The 21,282-nt window shown below is 41.3% G+C and overlaps 2 protein-coding genes across 17 annotated transcripts in view; both read left to right on the top strand.

Annotated features, from left to right (window-relative positions):
• Positions 1-8: 8 nt before the first annotated feature.
• On the top strand, positions 9-13,073 carry CHEK2 (checkpoint kinase 2). 14 transcript variants are annotated; one of them, XR_004499629.1, is made up of 16 exons: positions 9-85; positions 1,370-1,624; positions 2,141-2,265; positions 2,535-2,682; positions 3,432-3,522; positions 4,489-4,597; positions 5,626-5,679; positions 6,213-6,274; positions 6,752-6,851; positions 7,307-7,393; positions 8,110-8,273; positions 8,489-8,624; positions 8,912-9,045; positions 9,930-10,015; positions 12,172-12,252; positions 12,847-12,874. XR_004499629.1 is itself a non-coding variant. In XM_033518284.1 (15 exons), exons 2-15 carry the CDS (start codon positions 1,375-1,377, stop codon positions 12,937-12,939), a joined length of 1,587 nt encoding a protein of 528 aa, XP_033374175.1. In that variant the 5' UTR covers positions 9-85; positions 1,370-1,374; the 3' UTR covers positions 12,940-13,073. The 14 variants fall into 14 exon arrangements, 5 of the variants coding, with proteins under 5 accessions (XP_033374175.1, XP_015499891.1, XP_033374174.1 ...); XR_004499632.1 differs by lacking the exon at positions 12,847-12,874 and adding an exon at positions 10,107-10,262 and having other exon boundaries at positions 8,489-8,604; XR_002002302.2 differs by lacking the exon at positions 12,847-12,874 and adding an exon at positions 10,107-10,213.
• Positions 13,074-15,227: 2,154 nt separating this feature from the next.
• TTC28 (tetratricopeptide repeat domain 28) overlaps positions 15,228-21,282 on the top strand; it is a 104,765-nt gene continuing 98,710 nt past the window's right edge. For 2 of the 3 annotated variants that reach the window (XM_015643896.3, XM_015643894.3), the window contains exons 1-2: positions 15,228-15,328; positions 20,269-20,547. In XM_015643896.3, the coding sequence (XP_015499382.1) occupies positions 15,245-15,328; positions 20,269-20,547 (363 nt within the window). In that variant the 5' untranslated portion in view covers positions 15,228-15,244. The remainder of the gene's footprint in view (positions 15,329-20,268; positions 20,548-21,282) is intronic. The other variant, XM_015643895.3, reaches the window with a different exon arrangement.

The raw sequence follows: 21,282 nt of genomic DNA, 5'->3' as shown, positions 1-21,282 counted from the left end.
CGGGCCGCGCGCTCATTGGCTGCGCTCGGGGCGCGCGCGCAGCGCGCACGGCGGCCCCGCTCCGACGGCGAGAGCCCCGCGAGCCGTGAGTTCGGGTCCCGCCCGACCCTTCCCTTCCCTTCCCCTCCCGGTCCTTCCCCGTCCCGGCGCCGCCACAGCCTGCTCCCCGCTGCTTCTCCCGGGACGGCCGCTCGGGGCCGGCGGGCACGGGGCCGCAGTGCTCAGTAGGGACGGTGGGGCTGCTGGTGGCGGTGTCGGTCCTGGGGCAGCATTGCCCGGCCCCGCCGCTCCGCACGGTGCGAGGCCGCTATCGGCCTGGCCCCGCCGACTGAGCCTTTAGAGGGAGGTTTAGGTTGGATACGAGGGAAAGTTCCTTTCTGGAAAGGGCTGCCCAGGTCAGAGGTGGGGTCACCATCCCTAGAGGGGTTCCAGAGCCGTCTGGATGTGGAACCAGGGGACAGAGCCAGCGGTGGCTTTGGTGGTGCTGGGGAAATTTGCCTCTGTCTTTTCCAACCCAGATGATCCCGTGATTCTGTTCTGTCCGCGGGCCTTGCCTGTGTTTGTAAACACCTGTAACAAACGGGACGGGGGAGGGAACTTGGGAGCTGTCGTGGTTTTATGGCTCGTAATGAAATGTAGCAAACCCACAAGGAGAAGTATACATGAAACTGTATGACAACCGGCTAAAAACCCGATATACAGGTGGTAAGGTAGGAAGGCTCGTGGGCGTTCCAGGAGCCCCGGTGAGCACTGATGTGTTGGAGGAAGCTGGCTGTAGGGGTGGGCTGGCTGGTGCAGCATTTTGGTGGAGAAGGAGGCACCACATGCCAGGAATTTCCGGGGCAGGGAGACGCTGTTTCTTGCCGCTGCCTGTGCCAACAGCTGCTGGGGCGAGTGTCTGAATCTGGCAGGGTTTTGTACAGTTATTGTGTACAGGTGTGATCAATCTCTTGGGCACTTTCAAGAAAACGTATGCCATTTTATGGTTCTTACTCCTTTCAGTTTTCCTCTTTGCGTTGGGGTCCAGCCGTGGTCCCTTGCTCCGTGTGGGGATGCTCTGTCGGAGCACAGCCCATGTCTGTATGGAACAATGTGAGCGCTGAAGTCCTCGGTAGCAATCCGGGAATAAATGTTAGGTCTGCCCTAGAACCAGCAGAGGCCGCTCCACGTTGTCTTTTAAAAGGAAAAACATCCTGGTTTGCAAAATTCCTGGGTATTTACGTATAACCCAGACATGCACGCTTTGGTTGGAAGTTTTGCTACTCTGAGCCTGAGAATGAACTTGTACATTAATAGTAAAGTGTGTGAGTGTTTGCCAGTTTTACTTTGATGTAATAATTGCAGGGTTTTTTTAACATTCTCTTTGAAGCCAACATGTCTCGAGAGACTGGAAGTGAAACACAGCAGTCTCAGAGTGCCCAGCAGCCACAGAGTGGTACCAGTTCTTCTTCCAGTGGGTCACAGAGCACTAGTCAGTCTTCCTCAAGTTCTGGGACTCTGAGTTCCTTGGACACTGTTCCCACTCAGGAGCTTCCCTCCATCCCTGAGGACCAGGAATCTGAGGAGCTGGCTCCTCAGCCTTGGGGTCGACTCTTTGCACTTGGAAAAGGTTTCAGCAACTGTGGTATGTGCATACTGTAATAAACATTTTGTCTTCTTCGTTGGATCTCAGAAAAGTTCTGAGCAGCTTGCTGAAGAGCAGTGTCTTTTCATTTTCAAATTAGGTACAAGCAAATTTAGCTATGCAACTTTTTGCTATGTTTTATTCCATATGACATCCCAGTGTTTACACTGAGTACTTGGATACACAGCTTCCATAGCCTTAGAGAAATTCTGGAGTATTCATGTTGTTACATGCTTAATTTTTAAAAAATGTTATAATTTATTTTATTTAGTTATGTGCCTCTATACTGCTGCAGGTGAACTGAAAAATATCACAGCTAAAGAGAGTAAAATCTTGAAGGGATTTGACAATGTGCTTGTGGTGCTTTGTATGAGTTAAGACAAATTTGATTCTATGGGAAGAATCTTGTTTCTGTAATCCTATTCATTGCCATTTGGAATCATTCTGTAGTGCCATAGGTATTGACTTCCTGCAATGTTGTGTTCTCTCTCTGCTGTACTTTCCCCTCCTCTGCAGACTGTGTGAATGAGGAATACTGGTTTGGGAGAGACAAAAGCTGTGATTACAGTTTTTCTAAGCTGGGATTGTCTGAGACTGGCTTCTACCAAAACTATAGCAAGAAGCACTTCCGAATTTTCAGGGTAAGTGTTAAAAATGTTAACTGTGTCTATTTTGGCATAATTCAAAAAGAGACTTTAGGGCAGAGACCCTAAAGAAATCAAGGTATCTTCAGGGTTGACTTCTTTAACATGATTTCTGGCAATGCCCCATTCATATGTTTTATGAAATAAACTCACAGTCTCATTTCTTGAGTCAGCAATAGTAAATTTCTAGTGTATGTCTACATGTCTTTATTGTAAAATCAAGATTTGTTCTTTACTGTCATTTTCCCTTTTTTTTTCTCTTTGAGGAAATGGGTCCAAAAAATTCCTTTGTTGCCTACATTGAAGACCACAGTGCCAATGGGACATTTGTTAATAGAGAGCTCGTTGGAAAAGGGAGGAGGCTTCCACTGACACACAACTCTGAAATTGCACTGTCTATACAGACCAATAAGGGTAAAATGTTCTTTAACTTAAGTAGATTTTTCATGTATTGACCAAGAGGTTATTTCTGCATTGATTTGAGTATGTTTCTTGGGAGCTGAGCTGCTTCATGAGCACAGCTCATTAATAGGTGTTTTAGTACTCATAAAAATTATCCATGCCCTTGTCAACCCTAGGGAAAAAAAAACCTGAAAAAGAAAACTTAAAATCTGCATCAGATAGAACCTTACTACAGTAGAAACTTTTATAGTTGTTTTCCTATTTTTGAAACACTTTTGCATTTCAGTAGCTGTGCATATGATGATAGGAGCAGGGAAAACAGACTATTCAAGCAAAGTTGAAAAAACACCCCAGATACCTAACCAGATGCTGCACAATAAATAGAAAATCCTCTTAAAAATAAACAGGGCTGGACTTTTGTTTCTTTTTCTTTGATTTTCCACTAAGATCCTGTCTTCTTGATTATTACTTCTCTTTGATCTTTGCTGGTACATTGAAATTTTCGCTCCTTTTGTCCTTAAATGTAGTTCATTAGTTAAAGACTGTTGTGAATTTCATCCCAAAATGTAATTTTTCAGCAGTAAGATCACCTTGCTAACCCATAGCTGGTATAATTTATAGCATATATTTAGTTTTTCCTCTAGCTGGCAGTATTTTCTCAGTTATATTGTTGATGATAAAAGTTCACAAAACCTAGATGTTTGTCATAATAAAAATTTTAAACTTAATAATAGGAAAATTATCTCCACTTTTCTTCCCAGTGTTTGTATTTTCTGATCTTACCGTAGATGATCAGATGATGTTTCCTAAAGAATTCAGAGAGAAATACATCATGTCAAAGACTTTGGGAAGGTAAACATCTTTCTCCCCTCAGTAGAAAGGGTTAACTCCATTATCATTATCAGTATCTTGTGCTGGAATTATTACCAGTATTAACTGAGCTGCTGTTTTAAAAGAAAAAAGAAAAAAAAAATGATAACATGTAAATAAACATGTTCTTTACAACAGTTTAAACAGGAATTTTGGCTTTGTCTCTCTAATTGGCTTGGGGTTTGTAATCTATCACCAAGTGCAAAAAACAGGTTTTGTTTTGTTTTGGTTGGGTTTTTTTTTCTGTAGAAGAGAATGAAGTCTGTAAATTCTTAATGAGTTTTTAAAGTTTGTATATTAATTTACTCAGTTATTGGAAATGGAAAAAAGCTTTATGCCAGAATACAGCTTACTACAAGATCACTATTGAGGCCCTCAGATGAAAAGGAAAATAACTATCCAAGAAAAAGGAGAGAGAAGCTATTTAAATGGGGGCTATTTTTTTCTCCTTTGGAAGCAGTTGGTCAGTGAAGAATTTGGAGGTGAATAATTAAGTAGAAACAAATCTGAGTGGAAAATAGAAGAATTTCTTTCTGTGATAGAATTGCTATTTAGTAAAAATACAAACATTGTCTTATCTGTTCCTCAGATTTGTGCAGTCTAGTGTTAAGAGAACACTTCCTAAGTTCTCTTCTAAATGCCTTTGCATGAAGGAAATGCTGACAGACCTTGTTCATCCTATCTACCAATACTTTTGGTACAGAGTAGCTGCTCTGCATATTGAATGCAGATTGAATGAATGGCCCTTGACAACACTTGCTATTTAAATAGACTTTCTAACTCCTGAATGTTTCCTGAGAAGTACTATAGACTTTCAAATTGTTGAGTACTTCCTCAGAACAGGCAATGTTGCCTTATTCAGAAAGTAGAAATCAGCCAGCTTCAAGTTATGCTTTCATTTTCAATCTTGTTCCACGGATTTTTGACAGAGCTGTGCTCTTGTTTCAGTGGTGCCTGTGGAGAAGTCAAACTGGCATTTGAGAAGAGCACCTGTAACAAAGTTGCAGTGAAAATCATCAATAAACGGAAGTTTGTGGCAAGTAGCCTGGGAGAGGCAGTAAGTATTTTTGTTTGTCTCTGTCTTGGCCACCTTGCAGTGCTCCTGGAATATTTGCTAACTTCTCTGACTCCTCAGCTGTTCAAATGAGGATTTTCTTACATCTTATCTTCTGTGTTTAATTTCAAAATGTTTTTTGATCTTGTATGATGTCCAGACTTCTGTAGGAAACGCTCGTTTTTATTCCTTGACCACATTCCCATTAACCCCTGTTAATGAGATGTATACAAGGGGTGGGGTGGAGTCTTGTAGGGATTGGTTTATGTCCTAAAATGCATCAGATAGAAACATCATAACCAGCAGAGTCTTAACCAAAAATGTACCAACTAAGCTAATATTGTTGAATGCTTCATCATAATAGATTTTAAGAAAATCGTATGAAGCCTTTTGGGAAGGGCTTTTCCTGTGTCCAATGGCAGAAGCCAGAATTTGGAGAAGAACAACGACAACTGGCTCAAGATGCTGTTGTGAATTATAATTACTAATGCATACCATTCTACAAAACAGACACAGGAGTATATCTGGAATGTTGTGTGTGAGTTGTGTGTTCCAAGATGATTGATTTGGATTGGCAGAAAAGCAAAAAAAACCCTGCTGAGTTGATTTCATTAGTTGAGCCTAAGCCACAGATTATAGAATCTGGTTATATTATCTTGCAAAATAGGAGGGAGTATCATGTAATTATAGGTTGGCCCATATGCAAAGCATCTTGGAGGGAGAAAAGCTGTTCAAATACAATACAAGTAGAGAAGCAAAAAGAATTTCATTGTTTTTTAATTTGAAAATTAGTTGGGGATTTCTAACCTACAGTGAAATTACATGTCTTGCTCCAGATAGTGACAGCACTCTGTTTATTTAATTCACTGAGGGCACCTGATCATTTTATGGAAAAAAATCGTATGTTATGGTCACTTACAGTAGCAAAAGGCATGAAATGATGTTTTTTCTGGTACTGTCTCTTATTTCTCATATGTCTTATTCCAGAACAGCTCTGTCTTACCCAATATGGTATTTGATTCTTTTAATAGAACCCAGCTTTAAACATCAATACAGAAATAGAAATTTTGAAGAAAATAGATCATGTGAGTGTTACTGTACATTTTTATTATTTTTTGCTCTCTCCTGTATGTACTTGTTTAGTTTACTGACCTTAGTGTAGTAACCAAAGAGCAATTTTATCCATTTAGAAATGTGTTAAAGAAGGTACATAATTTTCCTTGTAAATTTTTGAACGGGTCTTTTTTTCTTATTTTAAGTATATTATATCCTAGCAGATTTGAGATTTTAAAGCATTGGATAACAGAAATGTAAATTTGAGCAGAAACATTACAGGAGAAGTTTTAGCCTGAGCCACTGTTGCAAAAATTTATCTTTGATGCAAGGCTTTGTAAATGCTGCAAAATAACTGAATATAAGGACTAGTTTCACTGTCAATTTCTTGAATTTGTATCCCCTCTTTCCTCTGCATGTAAAACAGATAAAATGTTGTGGTCTGGGGTGCTTGCAAGTCACTTGTGTTAAGTGTTAGTTTAAGTGACTGGTTTGAAATACTGAAATAAGAACATTAGGATTAATTTTTCTATTTTGTATGTCTCTGTGTTCCCTTTTCTGTTAGCCTTGCTTAATCAAGATTAAAAATTTCTTTGAAGCAGAGGATTACTACATAGTTTTGGAACTGTAAGTAACCTGTTTGAAAGTAAATGCATAAAATGAAATGGTTTTTTCATAGCCACAATGAACTGTGGAGGTTTTGCTTGTTTTATTTTGTTTTCCTTTTGCTGGCCTCCACTGTTCTCTGAAACCTTTGTAAGATTAGGAGCTAGGATAACCAGGAGAAACTATCCTTCTGTGCTTTGTAGGCACTCAGGGCCTGGATATTGTTTGCTCTGCTGCTGTTGTGGATTGCTGCTATTTATTTTGATTTTTGAGCTCATAACAGGGAGCTGATCAAAAATCATGTAACAACTCCCAGTGAAGACTCAAGAGATTGATCTTAGCCATGCAAGTGCTGTGTTTAGGATGTTGCTCACTCATTTTCAGAAGTATATTCTTTCTCTGTAGCCACTATAACCAAATGTTTTGGTCTTAGTCTTGTCTAATAAGATGAATCTTTTGGAATTTATATGTTGGCTTGTTAACCTGCATTTGCTTTAGGATGGAAGGAGGAGAATTGTATGACAGAGTGTCAAGGCCAATCAAGATGAAAGAAGATATCTGCAAGTTGTACTTTTATCAGATGCTGCTGGCAGTAAAGGTACATAATCATGAATTCTACCAAAAAAAGTCAGTAAGATGAGTTTTTCTGTCACTGAAACCCATGCAAGCAATCAGTACAGTGTTCTTAGCAAGTTGGTTTAACAAGAGAGAGACAGAAAAGCAGAATTCCTACAAAGGTGACACAGAACTTGGGTCTGCACACTGTGCTTGCATTGAGATTTGATATTGGAAGCATAATTTATAAGATGTTTTTCTGTTTCTTTGTGATGGTGTTTTGGTGCAGAATTTTTTGTTTTGTTTATTTTGTTTTGTTTTCATTTTACCTTGCTTTTTTAAGGGAGAGTCACATGTTAGGGAGCTTTGAATGTATGCCCACCTCTTACACAGCCATTTCAGTTATCCTGCCATTGCCATGAGAAAAAATGGAAAGCTTACAATATAAAACAAGTTAATAGTCTGTTTTTCCTTAATTGCCCATCTGTATGTATTTAGTATCTTCATGACAATGGAATTATACACCGAGATCTAAAGCCAGAAAATGTGCTACTTTCATCTTCTGAAGAGACATGTCTTATAAAGGTAAGAAAACTAACAATTCTTGTTAATGGAGAGATTTGGGAGTGTTCCTTCACATTCTTCTTGATATTTCATTAAACATAGCCAAGAAGATATTATGGAATTAATCATACAAACAATGAAGTAACTTAAAATATAGACTTTTTTTTCATAATTCTAATTTTATTTTTATGGATATTTCAACCCATATACTGCATATGTATTTTCAAATGCCAATGTATTTTTCCCCCAATAAAATCTACATTCTTAAATTACAGACAGCATTCCCACAAATATCCAGGCTGTATGGTGACAGGGATTTTTCTGTTGTTTTGGTTTTTGTGAGGGGTTATTAGGGTTGTGGATTTTCTTTTGAGTTGTTTTGTTTGTTTTTTTTCCAGAGAAAGCATTGAATATATTTGCATGCTAAAATGCTTATTTTTCAAGTAAACTCTTCTAATAGGCTACAATACCTTTATTCTGTGGTTGTCCATTTATATCCAAATCTGAAAGTACTTTTTGCCAGCGTAAAATGTAATCCTTTGTCATATTTCTGCCTCTTCCTCCTCTCCCATTCTCACTTAATAATGTTTGGGGTGACTTCTGCTCATAGTCATGTACTGGAACTGGCTTGGAAGGAAGAAACTTAGCTCTACTTCCTGATGTATGTCTACAATATGATGTGTTCTAGTACAGTCCATCCTAATATGTAATGTGGTGTTACCATTTTTAAATACGAGATTACAGATTTTGGACAATCCAAGATTCTTGGAGAAGCTTCTCTTATGAAAACATTATGTGGTACTCCCATGTATCTTGCTCCTGAGGTTCTAAATTCACTTGGGACTGCTGGATACAGCCGAGCTGTGGACTGCTGGAGTTTAGGAGTTATTCTTTTTGTATGGTAAGATATTGTGTAGATGTACCTTCACTGGGCAGTCTTTGACATACATGGCTTGAGACTTGGCAACTTCAGTGTCTATACAAGGAAGTGAAAGTGTGTTTAAAACTCTACACCTATAAAAACACTGTGATAGCAAATGCCTTAAAATGTGTGATTTCAGTGTTTCGTTTGCTATGACAAATTCTGAGTTGTTTAACTTGTTTTCTTTTATACAGCTTGTGTGGATATCCACCATTCAATGAGCAAAATACTCAACTCTCTCTGAAAGATCAAATCACTCATGGAAAATACACATTCATCCCAAAAGAATGGAAGCATGTGTCAGACATGGGTATGACTCCAGCACAGTGGGTAGTAAAATATCTATCTCTTTTCTTGTAGTTTTTGTTCTCCTTTTTTCTCCTTTCAGCTGCATGGCACATTTTGTGTTTATGTGTTTAGTTTTTAAATTAATATATTAAAACCTAATATATTAAAATATTTTTTAAGTTCATTGTTAAAGCATTAGAAAGAGCACATACTTTATTATTGAAAAGATTTCTTAGTAGTATTTAGCATAATTAACCACACAAGTATAGAGTTTGTGGGCACATAAATCTATTTCTCCTCTTTTCACTTTTTCTTCTGACTTTATCAAGCGGGTCTACAGACTTTGCCTAAAGATTCTTCAAGTGTTGAACCAAAACCACCAGGAGTTAGAATTCCAAAAACAAACATTCCAAGAGAGTCCTTCCATGGTGCTAGTCTTGGGAAAGTGTCAGTCACATTTGAGGTATCATCTATTATGTTTGGCCCATTAAGTGAAGTAGTCTGTGAAACAGTTTTTGCATAACAAACTAAAATGATAATGACTGTCTGTGTGCTTTAGTTTTTCAGGACATTTTTATGCACAAAATAATTGTAGTATTTACCTTGGATATTTCTTTGTACGTGCAGAGGAGTTTCTAATAAACAATGCAGTCATTCTTTGTCTAATAAACTTATCAAATATAACTCTTTCCTGAATAGTTTGAAGCTTATTCAATAATAAGTCAGACATTCATGAGAATGTACAATCTTAACATAATTTCCATAGTCCTACTGGTATGTATTCAGAATAATATGATCAAATGGAAAGTAAATCTTGCTGAAATTCTTTTATGGGAGATTTGGAGTAATAAAATACAACATAAATGCCATATTTTTCCCAGTGTCTTCTAAGCAGCCTCCTAAGAAGATGAGAGTTTATGTTCAGCATACATGTGTATGTCCTGTCTCTTCTTTCCCACTTTCCCAGATGGATAATCTGCTTTCCAAGACACTGCAAACCAGGATAAATTAAGCTGTCTTTGCTTTTCCACAGTAATACCAAAGCATTTAGTGAAGTGCTGAGCCTCCTTTGCATGCTCAGAACATAAATTGTCTACATGCTAAATATATCTAGGGTAATTCTGGTATGATGAGAAGTGTTGAGTCATGTGCATATGAAGGAAACATGGTTGCAGTGTGCAGCCCTTTCCGTGCACAGAAAAAAGAAAAGTGACCTGCCCAGCCTGTACTTTTGTGCATTGTTCTGAAGGGGTATAAGGCACATTGTCACAACCAGTTTAGGTGTAGGCTTATTTCAGGTAATGAATGGATTGATCATATGCCAACCAGCTCATTTTGTTATCTTAGCTCTGGATCTTGTGAAGAAGCTGTTAGTAGTGGATCCAAGCAAACGTCTTACCACAGAGGAAGCCTTAGAGCATCCTTGGCTTCAGGTAGGAATTGAATTTTAACTGAAAGCTGAGTTGTTCAGGGGTGTAACTTGTTGATGTCTTGTGTTTTCAAAGATGTGTTTTCTCCCTGTAGAGAGACTGCAAAAGCAGCATGGAGTAGTCTCCTGAATACCTTCTTTCAGTACAATAAGCAGCTTCTGCATCCTTTCTGAGACACCTCTTCCCAAAACCCTTTCACATGTGAGGATCAAGATGTGTTTTTTAGAGCCCAAGCCTGACTGTGGTTCTGGTAGGATGGACCTCTCCTTTCAAGCATTGTAACAGAGCCCCATTTCCTCAGATGTTTGTGTGGGCAGGCAGTGCAGAGTTTGTTTCTGGCAAGCATCCAATACTACTTTGTTTTTACTCTGCTGTGTAGGAATAAATGTCCCTGGTTTGGGAACCCTCTGAGTAGGAAGCGATGGTTTCCCTGCCTCCTGTTACAGTCTAATTAGATTTGAGAGGGATAGTCTTTAGGTGGTCTTTTCTTACTTTTGGCAGAGGTCTCCACTGAACCTATGAGCTCTCTTGAATATTTTTGCTTGAAGAGGCTGAAAAATGTTACCCAGCCTACATCTGAGCCATGCAACAGGTTCTGTTTTTTTACACAAAGCACAATGCTATTCCTGTTCCCCCACTGGGACTGGGAACAGGTAAAGAGCATAAGAAATGGGGGAAGCAAGGGAGTATCCCTCAGTGCTCAACAGCTGATAGTGTTCTGAGACAAAAAACATGTGTGGATGACTCTTTTTAAAGTGATTAACTTGTCTTGATTATGCTCCTGGGCATCAGGAAACATTTCCTGGCATTCATGGATTTTACTTACTGTAGTTTTGCATGTAACATCTACAGTGAGTTAATCAGATATAGATTCCTACATTTAAACTATAAATCTGAGCAGAAAAAGTTCTTCAGAAACCATGCAACACTGATTTTAAAAATGGCTGGTATGTATGGAAGGGGAAATAGATGACTGATTTAGACAAGCTAAGAATTTAAAATATTTCAGTATATAAACTCAAGTTGTTATTAACTTGATTGTATATTCCATGTAAGGGCATCTCTTAATTTTAATTGTGAAGATAGGACAGAAGTTTCCAGAAAACACCATACCATAAATCCAGATTTGTGTAGCTTTTAAAATCTAGCATTCAGCTGCTGTTCTTTGAACTGTTTTCCTTCAGGGGCTGTTATTAAGAGTGTCAGGTGTTTATAGATGATGTAGACTGCCTGCTTGGAAGGCCAGCCTGCTCAGTTCTAGGTATCACACATGTTGAATGCCACCAAAAGAGCTCCTGAGTCCTGTTCCTGTGAGTAATGAGGAGTTACTGGCTCCTCTCTCCCTCTTGTCTTGTCTGGAAGTATCGACTTCACAAGTCAACACTAAAAAACACATTCTCTCTGACCAGCTGATGCCAGTTAGCCCTCTGATGATTTTGGGAACACTAGGGAATATTTCAGATACTAGAAGTAAGCATGTTCTGCAGATTTATTTAAACTAGTAGTGCTTTCAAATTAGTGTTTTCGAAACAAGTTGTTTACTCCATTCTTTGCTTAAATCTACAACTTTAAAACTTGTTGAGCTGTGTAAACCTAAGTACTGCTCAGTGCAAGTGTCTTACCTGTATTTAATTAATAAAACATTTCTTAAAGGCATATAAACAATTAATTGCTGTTTCTTCCTCTGAAATCTCCACTGAGGTATTTTGAATGGCACAAAATTAGTTTGCTTGCATGCTGAAGAAAAAACACAGGTCTTTGTTACATAAATGGAAAAATATTTCTTACCTTATCCATCAAATCAAATGTAGCCACAATCAAATCAGGTGACACTGGAAAAGAAAAACAAGTCAAAATTCTGCATAAAATTAAATGGATAATCAGGTCAAAGCCTTTTTGTAGCACTTAAGAATAGTTAAATAAAATAAAGGAGATACTGCAGTACTCCATTGCTTAGGAAAAGGACCCTCTCCACTCCCTTCACCTAAAAAAACTCACTTAAAACAGCTGAAATCCTTAGAAGCTCAATGATCTTTATTTCTAATAGTCTCTAGCAGTGAATATCCTAGTCACTGCTCTTTGAGTTTCCCAGTCTTTGCTTTTCCCTTAAGTATTCTATAAACTACTTAGATGCTGTTTGTTTTGGGTTTTTTTTGCAGGATGAGGATATGAAAACTACATTTCAACAGCTACTTGCTCAGACATGTACCAATATGAATCCACCAGAAACATCAAATATGGTATGTACAGTAGATATTAGAGGATTAATAATTGATGTACAGAGAAAGTAAATTTTGAAGTAATCTTTAATAAGAAAATCAGTTAATTTTGAGACTTTAGAGAAATGTACCCTTGGGCTTTATGTGGCAGCCTGTTGTTAGGTTAGTTCTACTTCCTGAAGAGCAGCAATGGATTTCCATGCTTTGTCAACACTTTGTTTACATGTATAGAAACACTTGCCTAGGCTTTAAAGGATTATTCCTATATTTACAATAAAATGGTTGAATGTATGTTTGTTTTTTTTAATGGATTCAAGTCACTAATGTGACTAATGTAACTTACTAATGTAAACTCTTGTCAGGTTAGGACAGCATTGTGCCATTCATCACCAAATGCTAATTAGGAAAACTGAACAGTAGCTGTTTCAAGCTGGGAGCAATGTCTTACATGAGAACCGGCAAATATAATTAGATGGATCTTGGGAGAGAAACAGGGGTTAGTCATGCTGCTTTTTTGGTCACACTGTCCAACACCTCTAGTTGTGGAGCAAGCAGAAGAGTCAGGCTCTGCCTCACCTGGTTTCCTGGAGCCATCCTCCTGTGTTTTTCTTCCAGCAAACCACGAGAAAGCGTCTCCATGAAAATGAGGATGAATATGGCTCTGCTAAACGTGCTGTTCCTTCTACATCATTCCAGAAAATGAGGTGAAAAGGAGGAGAAGATGACTTTGTTGATGACAGCTTTTTTATGGGAAGCAGAATTTTTTATTAAGAAAAATCTTAATAATGGAATAAACTGTTGATGATGCAATTTCTGAATAAAAATAACTTTGTAAGGCTGAAGTGACTGCTGTGCATGCATGAGAATCTGCACAACTAGTCATGTTCTAGTCCATCCATCTCTCTGACTCAAGGAAAGTATCAAAAAAAGCTCCTGAACTAAGTTACTAACACTTTTTTTGGCTGGCTTCATCCCCACCTACCTTCTCTGTTTCTTCTTTTCCAATTTCTAGGTTAGGCATGGAAATAATGCTTAGTCCTAACAGACTAAGAAGGAATACTAAACTTGCTGAGCTTTTGCCTGAGACAGAGCATTACCTGACACAATGCTGCCCACAGACTTCTGAGGACACTTAGATTACTCAGTTCATATACAAGACTTCTGATGGAGCTTGAGGTGCTCTGGGCTTCAGGTAAAGCTCCACAGTAAATGCTGAACTCGCAGCATTGTGCACTGGGATGGGGCTGATTGACTTCCAAAGCAACCATTACCATCTGCATGGTGTGTTTAACGTGTGTACTATGTTTATTTCCCAGAGGAACATGTGTACTATGTTTATTTCCCAGAGGAGGGATGAGTAAGAGGATAACAAGAGATGAAATGAACACGTATAAATTCCTATCAGGAAAGAGCTAGGAATTGAACTGAGAGAGAAAAACTAGCTTGCCTGTTAGGTGAAAATTTTGAACTGTGTGCCTCTTACTCTAAAGGATTATTAATTTCATCGCTGACTGAAAGAACAGTTTAGTAACTCTGTTCTCCAACATGCATCTTCTGGTTAAAGGCATCTACTCTAAGTTGATTTGCAAGGAAAAAAACCTAATGTGTTATGGAATAAACCCATATCAGGTAGGAATTAAGATATTAATGAGATGTATTTCCTCTATGTACCCATTGCAGAGATCTTGTGTGTTTTGATATATTTGATATGAACCAATGTTAATGATAAAGTGCTGATTCTTGTACACTGATATCTTTCTTAATGGATTGTATGGAGAAACATCCATGGGATGGAAAAAATACCACTGGTTCCAGTCCACTCCAGATACACTGGGGTGCTAGAACAAAGGTGTGTCTGTCCTTGGAGATGTGCCATTTTGGTGCAAATCTGTCACTAGCACATCCTCAGGGAGTTTACTGTAGCTCATTTGAAGTAGAAGGGGAATGCTCAGCTGCCATTTGCTACATAAAAGAATCAAAGGATGCAGTATATTTGGGCCAGATTTGTGTCCTGGTGTACTGCAAAAACTGATCCCTGTGGGCTTTGGTTACTGGTTACTTTTAAAAGACCTGCATCATTGCTGATGGGAATTCCCTAGTTTCTACTTACACTGTCAATTTGTTTTCAGATAGAAATATAAAACTGCTATAATTTATTCCTCCATCCCACAGTTATTAAATAATCGGTAGCTGCTTTGCTTGGGTCCTTTCCCTGGGTCTTGACTAAGACCTGCTTTCCAATGATGTCCTAAATTTGATCTCACTCATTTGATGGCAAACCTTTGGGCTGCTGGCCATGTGTTCATAGTTTGATTGCAGAAAGCTCTCTTATGTTTCAGACTCATTTTTTTTCTATAGAAGAGTAAGTTTCACTACGGTAAAGTGGCATCCCATTTTCACTTAGATAAGGACGTTTTTCTTTATCACTTATTATCTGCAGCAAGGAGAGTCTTCAGCATAATCCATTTTGCCTGTTCATTTCAAGAGGCAGTATTGGTCACAGCAGCTGGAATATTTGGGTTAACCAAAGTGCCGAGGCTCGCTGTGCCTGGCCAATGCGGTGTCATTAGTGACCAGCATCACCACCTGCGGTCCGACGTGGGCCCCGCTTACTCTCGAACTCAGGCTGCCGCTGCTTTTGGGCGACGCTCCCCCGCCCGTATGGCGACAGAGCGACGCCGGAGCTGTATCCTCCGTGGGGACCGAGCTCGTCCGTATTCTCGGAGAGGCGACCGCTGCTCCCGGCGGGACCGCAGAGGTGCGGCCGAGCGGCTGCCCCGGGCCCGGCTGGGGGAGCCCGGGCTGCAGCCGCAGGACGTCCGGCGCGGGCCCGGCGCCGTCGGGCGGGGGTGCCCGGGGTCCGGGCGGAGCCCAGCCCGGGGCGGGGCCGGGGCACTGCGGGTCCCACTCAGCCGGGCCCGGAACGTGGCGCCGGGGGCCGGAGCGGGATCGGCCTGGCGGGGGCGGCGGCGGCCCCGGCCCCCGCAGGAGAAGGAGGAGGAGGAGGAGCGCGATGGAGCAACAGGCGCCGCCGCCCCCGGCGGGGGCCGTGGCGGTGGGCCGGGCTCGGCGGGAGCAGGACGCGGAGCCTCCCCGGGTGAGTTGACGCCGGACGGGGCAGCGCTGGAGCGGGCGGGGAGGCGGGAAGGAGCGGCCGGGCCGGGGCGGCGGGGGGAAGCTGCGGGGCGCGGGCTGGCGGCTGTCCCGGCACGGAGCGGGAGGGAGCTCGGCGGGGGCCAGGCCCGGTGGCCCGAGGCGCGCTGAGGGGCCGGGCGGCGGTGGGGCAGCTCCTGCCCGGGCTCCGGGGACGCCAGGCCGAGCGCTCGCCTCCCTTCGCCGCGGGCACCTCGGGGTGCCGCGAGTGACCCCGCGGTCCGGGAGCCCCGGGGCGGGCGGGGGTCCCGCCGCAGTCCCGGCCGGCTCCTGCGCGGTGCGGGGCGGCGGAGGGCCCGGGCCTGGCTCCGGAACGGGGCTTGTGTGCCCCGAACGTGCTCGGCCGCCGCTAGCTGGAGCGGGACCCTCGCGAGCAGAGAGCTCGGATGTCGGCATGGGCATTGTGCTCGCTCTGGCGCCCCCGTAAACAAACTCCAATCTCGCTAAAATCTGCAAAGTTTGAGGGTGAGCCTGTCAGGTGTACACGGCAGCACTGCAGAGCTCCTCACGCTGCTTCAGTGGCACAGAAAGTTAGCAACTTGGTTATAAGGGCTTCGTTACTGACACAACTTAGCACCTGGAGACTGGATTCGGTCAGCGCGTCCCTGGTGACAGCAGATGGCACCGATGTGGCTCTGCCCGTGCCCTGGAGCACAGATCGGCCACCAGCGATGTGCTCTCAGCCCGGGCAGCAGCCTGCGCTCCCCGCCTTTGATGTTGCAGCCACAGGGACGCCCCTGGCTGTCGCCAGTGAACGGAGTTGAAATCCAGAGAGCTTGGTGCCTATGCCCCCTTGTCCTTCTTCTTCTTTTCTTGGAGTTGTTCATAATTTTAGTGTCTTTCCTTTTTCTTGGAGGTTTTCACAATCTTAGATAATATCTCTCCTGTGCTTTCATCCGGTGTGAAACAAGAGCTCTTCAGGTGCTAATGGAACCCTTTATAGGGTCTTTGAAAGTGGATATGTGACAAGTGGATAAATTCCTAAATGGATGAGTGGATATGCCTTGAATTTTGCCCTAACAGGTGTTCCTCGAGTGAGGTTACTGTTCATGCCTGGGTTTTGCTGAATTGCTGGTTCATCACTCCCTTGTTGCTGCCTCTTCTCCATCTGGTTTACAGACAGACCAGAGGGAAAGGTCTGTTTCCTTATTGATAGTTTGTGATGTTATGTATTTAGCATAAGTTACTGTCACTCTTTCTTTTCAGAATTAGGAATGCAAATTTTTCTTCTTGCCTCTTTTTGTTTTTTTTTTTTCCTTCTTCCTAATGCTTCAGTAAGTATCTTGAGCTATTTAGATAATGTAAAATATAAAAATTCTGCATATCACACAGTATATTTTTTGAAAATTATAAAGGATTTCTTTAAAAAATTGTGTTAACTATAGGCTTGCCACCCAAGACGTCATCTGTATAAGGCATCTTTATTTGCATTATGTAGCATTAAATAAGAAGAATTACATACAAACCAACAAGCTCAGCAGTGTAACATCGGTTTTTTGATAAAACATTTACTTTTGTGCCACATTGTTTTCTTTAGTTCTCTTGGAGCAGAATGTGGATTTGCTGTTATCTTTTCTCACTTGGAACTCACTGAGAATCTGTTCCTTGTGGTTTTCTGGATAGCAATATGCTGGTCAGTCACCTCTTCCAGTGTGTATGGGAAGTTCTTTTATTTAATGGATGTTCTTTGGGAGCAGTTGGGAGTCTTCTTAAAAAGGAAAAGACCAAAGAGGATTGTGTGTGTTTTAACTCCACCTGCATGGACAGCAGGGTTGAATCCTTATCACCTTCTGCCAGAGGAGACTTTTTCAGCAGTGAAGGAATTTTGTTGCCAAGTCTGATGTGAAGCAGATATTGTGGCAGCTTCTGTCTCACCTGACCTCTGTAGTAGGAGCTGATTTCTTCTGTCTTATGCTGGTTTGGAGAAGTAATGTTGAGAAGTTCATGCCATCCTCTACTTTATTAGAAATATATGAGCTTCTGACTCAGACTTTCTCACTAGATCCTCTTCTGCACTTTATTAGAACCTTATTTGTTCTGCTGCACTAAGAAACTTCTTTAGCATTGGTTTAGTACATGGAAGCACCTTCAGTAGCAAAATGTTAGGCAGCCCAAATCTGTGCATTACCATCACCTTCCACTGTATTAACAGGAGAGGAGCAGTGGTGTCTGGGAAGTGGGGATGACTTTCTAATGAGTACTTTTTGTGGGTTGGTACCATAATCATAATCTTTTTTTTATTTGTGGTTCAAGTGCCAGAGTGACTCAGTTTTACTGGTTTAGGGTTTCTCCTTTTACCTTATGGTATTTTGCTGCCTTACATAGTTCTCATGATGGCAGGAATTAAATAGTAACATATTCCACAAATTACCATCGTAGTTTCCTTTTTTTTCATGAGATTATTTAGCGTCACAGGGTATTAGAGGCAGAAACCACTTCACTTGGACCGAGAGGATGTCTCCTCATGGATTCTTCTTGTTGTAACAGACTCACAGTATGATTCTGGAAGGATCATTAACAGCTTTGTGTGTTCATTTGTTTGTGCATTATAAACTGCCAGAAAAGACAGCTGTTGTTGGACTTGTCTCACTGGTGCTCCTCGAGGTTGTGCTGGCTGCTTTGTGCCCTTGCAGAGGCCCCAGTGCTGAGGGCTCAGGAGCTCTTGGTGGTCCTGGGCATGCAGCTCCAGCTGAGCATGCATGGCTGAGCAGCAGAGTCCCTGTGCTCAGACAGAGGGGTGGGTGAGACGCCACTGCTGCCCCTGAGCCCTCCAGGGTGGGGCTGGCTGTGCCTTCCCACCAAGCAGTTATGGCCACAGCTGGTGAGGAATCTTTCTTGAAATATTTATCTTCTGAATTACTTAAGCTCATGGCTAGTTGTGATATTGCTTGTGGGAGCTGCAGTTGTTCACTCTGAATGTGATAAAAGCCTGGGAGATACATGACATTTGCTATTTTTCATTGTCCCTGATGCAGGTCAGTGACCAGGAAATACTCAGGGAGGGAGACAGCAGCCACCTTTAAAGGCACATGAAGAAGCTGCTGCCCTGGCACCTGGGCACTCATCAGCCCAGTTTCCTGCAGTACCTCCAAGCCTTCTGGTGACTAATTACCTTTCTCAAGATTTCATCTTTGTGTTTGGACACGTGCCTGTGTAATAGCTGCTGGATCTTCATATTCAGCTCTTGCCCTCAGGTCACACCAAACTGTCCATGTGATGAAGTTTATTGTCAGATGCTCAAAGATGTGTGAGTTATTGCACTGCTTGAACAAAGCAATGTGTTCAGAGCTAGTGTTAGCAAGAATACTATAGAAAAAACAACCTCACAGACAAAAGGAATAGAGGTTTTGGTTCTGTCTATAATAGACTGTAGCTCAGTCTACTACAGGACAAGAAACAGTACATTTACTGACACAAAGGAGATTTGGATATTAGGAAAAATATTTTAATGATTAAAATCCTGAAGCAGTGTGAGAAGATTGCCTGAGTAAAGCATGGAATCCCCTTCAATAGAGAAGTTTAGAAGAAGTTTGGACAAATACACAAACACTGTCAGAAAAGAATGGATATAGTAAGAAAAATAAGAAATCAGTAGTTTCTAATTTGATGCTTTTCTATTGTTTTTATTTGACTTAAGGAAATTTAAAAAAAAAAAGAAAAAAAAGAAAAGTCTATAGACCAATTGATCCTTGTGACAGGATGTCAGTTTGCAGCTTGCTTCCCTTTCCACCTTTAAAAATATGCCCCAGCTGGCTCTGGTAATGTATTTAAGCCCTGTGGTTGTTGTGTTGTGGTGACAATATGTGATATTCTTAAACCTTTTCAATATGCGGGACTAAAACTAGATGACACCAATCTTAATTATAGTAGTCTGAACCTTTAATGAATATTTTCAAGTATTTTGTATGTTACAATATGTATTGTATTGCCTGTTGCCAAATACTGCACAACTGCCAACTGCCTTGTGATCAGAGTTGGACTAAGATGTTCTTGCTGAGTTCTTGAGTATCCTTGGGAGAGCAGGGTTTGCATGACAGAAACAGTTACTGACTGCAAAGGAGTGGTTGGGGAAAACATGCTATGTAGAAAGTTAAATAAGGAGCAAGGGTGTACCACAATCAATGGAACTAGGACTTTCTACAGCTCACTTTAAATAATATCTTTTAATTGGAAGGCTTAATTTTTTTTTCTTTGTTATTTTGTATTACCTGAAGTTGTCAACGCGGGATGGTGGCTCTGCCAAGGATGACTGTTCTGTTATTAAAATAAATTGCATGTCTCACTTACTTCTGTGAGTGTATGTGGTTCTAAAAACTCCTTCTTCCCTTCCCAAATGTGAACAGTTTTTGCAGCTGCTTGTCGTGGGATGTAGAGGTTTGTGAGCAGAGGTTGTGGTGCAGGTTCTTTGGTTTGAAGAGATTTTACACATTTTTCCATTGTCTGTGTGTGTGCCTGTGCTTCTCTGTGATCTGCATATCAAACTTCAGATGTAGCAGCATCATCATATTCACAGCTGCCACCTGTTCTCTACCTGCTTAGTGCTGTAGAATCAAATAGCGTGGCTGAGGAGAAAAGCACTTCTGAGTGTATGGAGTGCAGCATTTGTAAACAGACTGCAGCTGCTCTTGTGTCTAGAAGACATCATTCATAGGGAATGATATGTTTTGCAAGACTCTTTCTGTTACTCCTCTACCCTCAAAAAGAGATTCAATAGATAAACAATTTACTTTTTTAAGAATCTGGTTCTGAATTCATAATTTGTTCTGCAGTGATGCTGCTGGCTTTAATTTCTGCTCTACAGTTTCTAATAGTTTAATCTCTTTTTTTTTTCCTGAGTATCATTTCTTAACACTAACATATAATTTCTCCCTTTCCCCCTCCCAGATTTCTTTCTGTGGATCAAAGTCCTTCAGAAGAAAAAGTCCTGACAGTCCCATGTTGAGCAAAGCTGAATTTGTTGAGAAGGTTCGCCAGAGCAACCAGGCTTGCCATGACGGCGATTTCCACACGGCAATCGTGCTGTACAACGAGGCCTTGGGAGTGGACCCCCAGAACTGCATTCTCTACAGCAACCGTTCTGCAGCCTACATGAAAATCCAGCAGTATGACAAGGCCTTGGATGATGCCATCAAAGCACGACTCCTGAATCCCAAATGGCCAAAGGTAAGGAGGTGTATTTGTCTTCTGGGGAAGGAGGAATTCCTCTGGGATTATTGGTTGCATATGTAACACCCAGTGTGAGTGTGTGTATTTCTGTACTAAAGTCTGGTTTTTCTAAAAGCTCCAGATAATAATATATTTTCTGTTTAAAAGTTGTTTGACTTGAATTACCTGTTGGGTATTAAACAGTTTTCTGTGTAAGCACACTGTTCCCCAATGGGAGTATGCTACTATTTTACTGTTTTAACACAGCATGGTTACAGGGTTGTGAAGACCAGACATCTGTTTTAATGTTTAATGTAGTCAGCATTCATCAGCATCCAGGAACATGTGGTTCCAAAACTTTGAGAGGTAGCATAGAGATTCTTATTAGTACATTAGAATGATAAGGCCTTTCAAAATACTATTCAAAGAGTGTTTGTGTGTAGTATATTTTGGACAAACATTTGAAGAAATATGTATCTTGGCATTCTCAGCAAGACCTGACTATGTAAGGAAACATTTGTAAAGAGTAAATGATCTTGGTTGCCTCTTCCTCCTGGGCTTGCTTCCCACCAGCTGCCATTGATTGCTCCAGTAGCTGCCTCGCCTTGGCTAGTCCAGGGCCGGCCCTTTGCATGCTAATAGATTTTAACAGCATCTGCTCCAGATTCCATTTCTCCTGTCAGTCCCTCAGGCATCCTTATGAGCCACTTTAGCTTAAGGTTTAAGAGCAGACTCATCACCCAGGTTCTTCTC

Source organism: Parus major, chromosome 15 (genome assembly GCF_001522545.3).
Source record: "Parus major isolate Abel chromosome 15, Parus_major1.1, whole genome shotgun sequence".
Taxonomy (NCBI): Eukaryota; Metazoa; Chordata; class Aves; order Passeriformes; family Paridae; genus Parus; species Parus major.
This window is presented reverse-complemented; position numbering and strand designations above follow the sequence as displayed.

Coding starts and splice junctions, on each gene's coding strand:
- CHEK2 (XM_033518283.1), top strand. CDS start 1,375: ATGTCTCGAGAGACTGGAAGTGAAACACAGCAGTCTCAGAGTGCCCAG. Junction 2,683..3,431: donor GTCTATACAGACCAATAAGG/GTAAAATGTTCT, acceptor TTTTCTTCCCAG/TGTTTGTATTTTCTGATCTT. Junction 5,680..6,212: donor TTTTGAAGAAAATAGATCAT/GTGAGTGTTACT, acceptor CTTTTCTGTTAG/CCTTGCTTAATCAAGATTAA.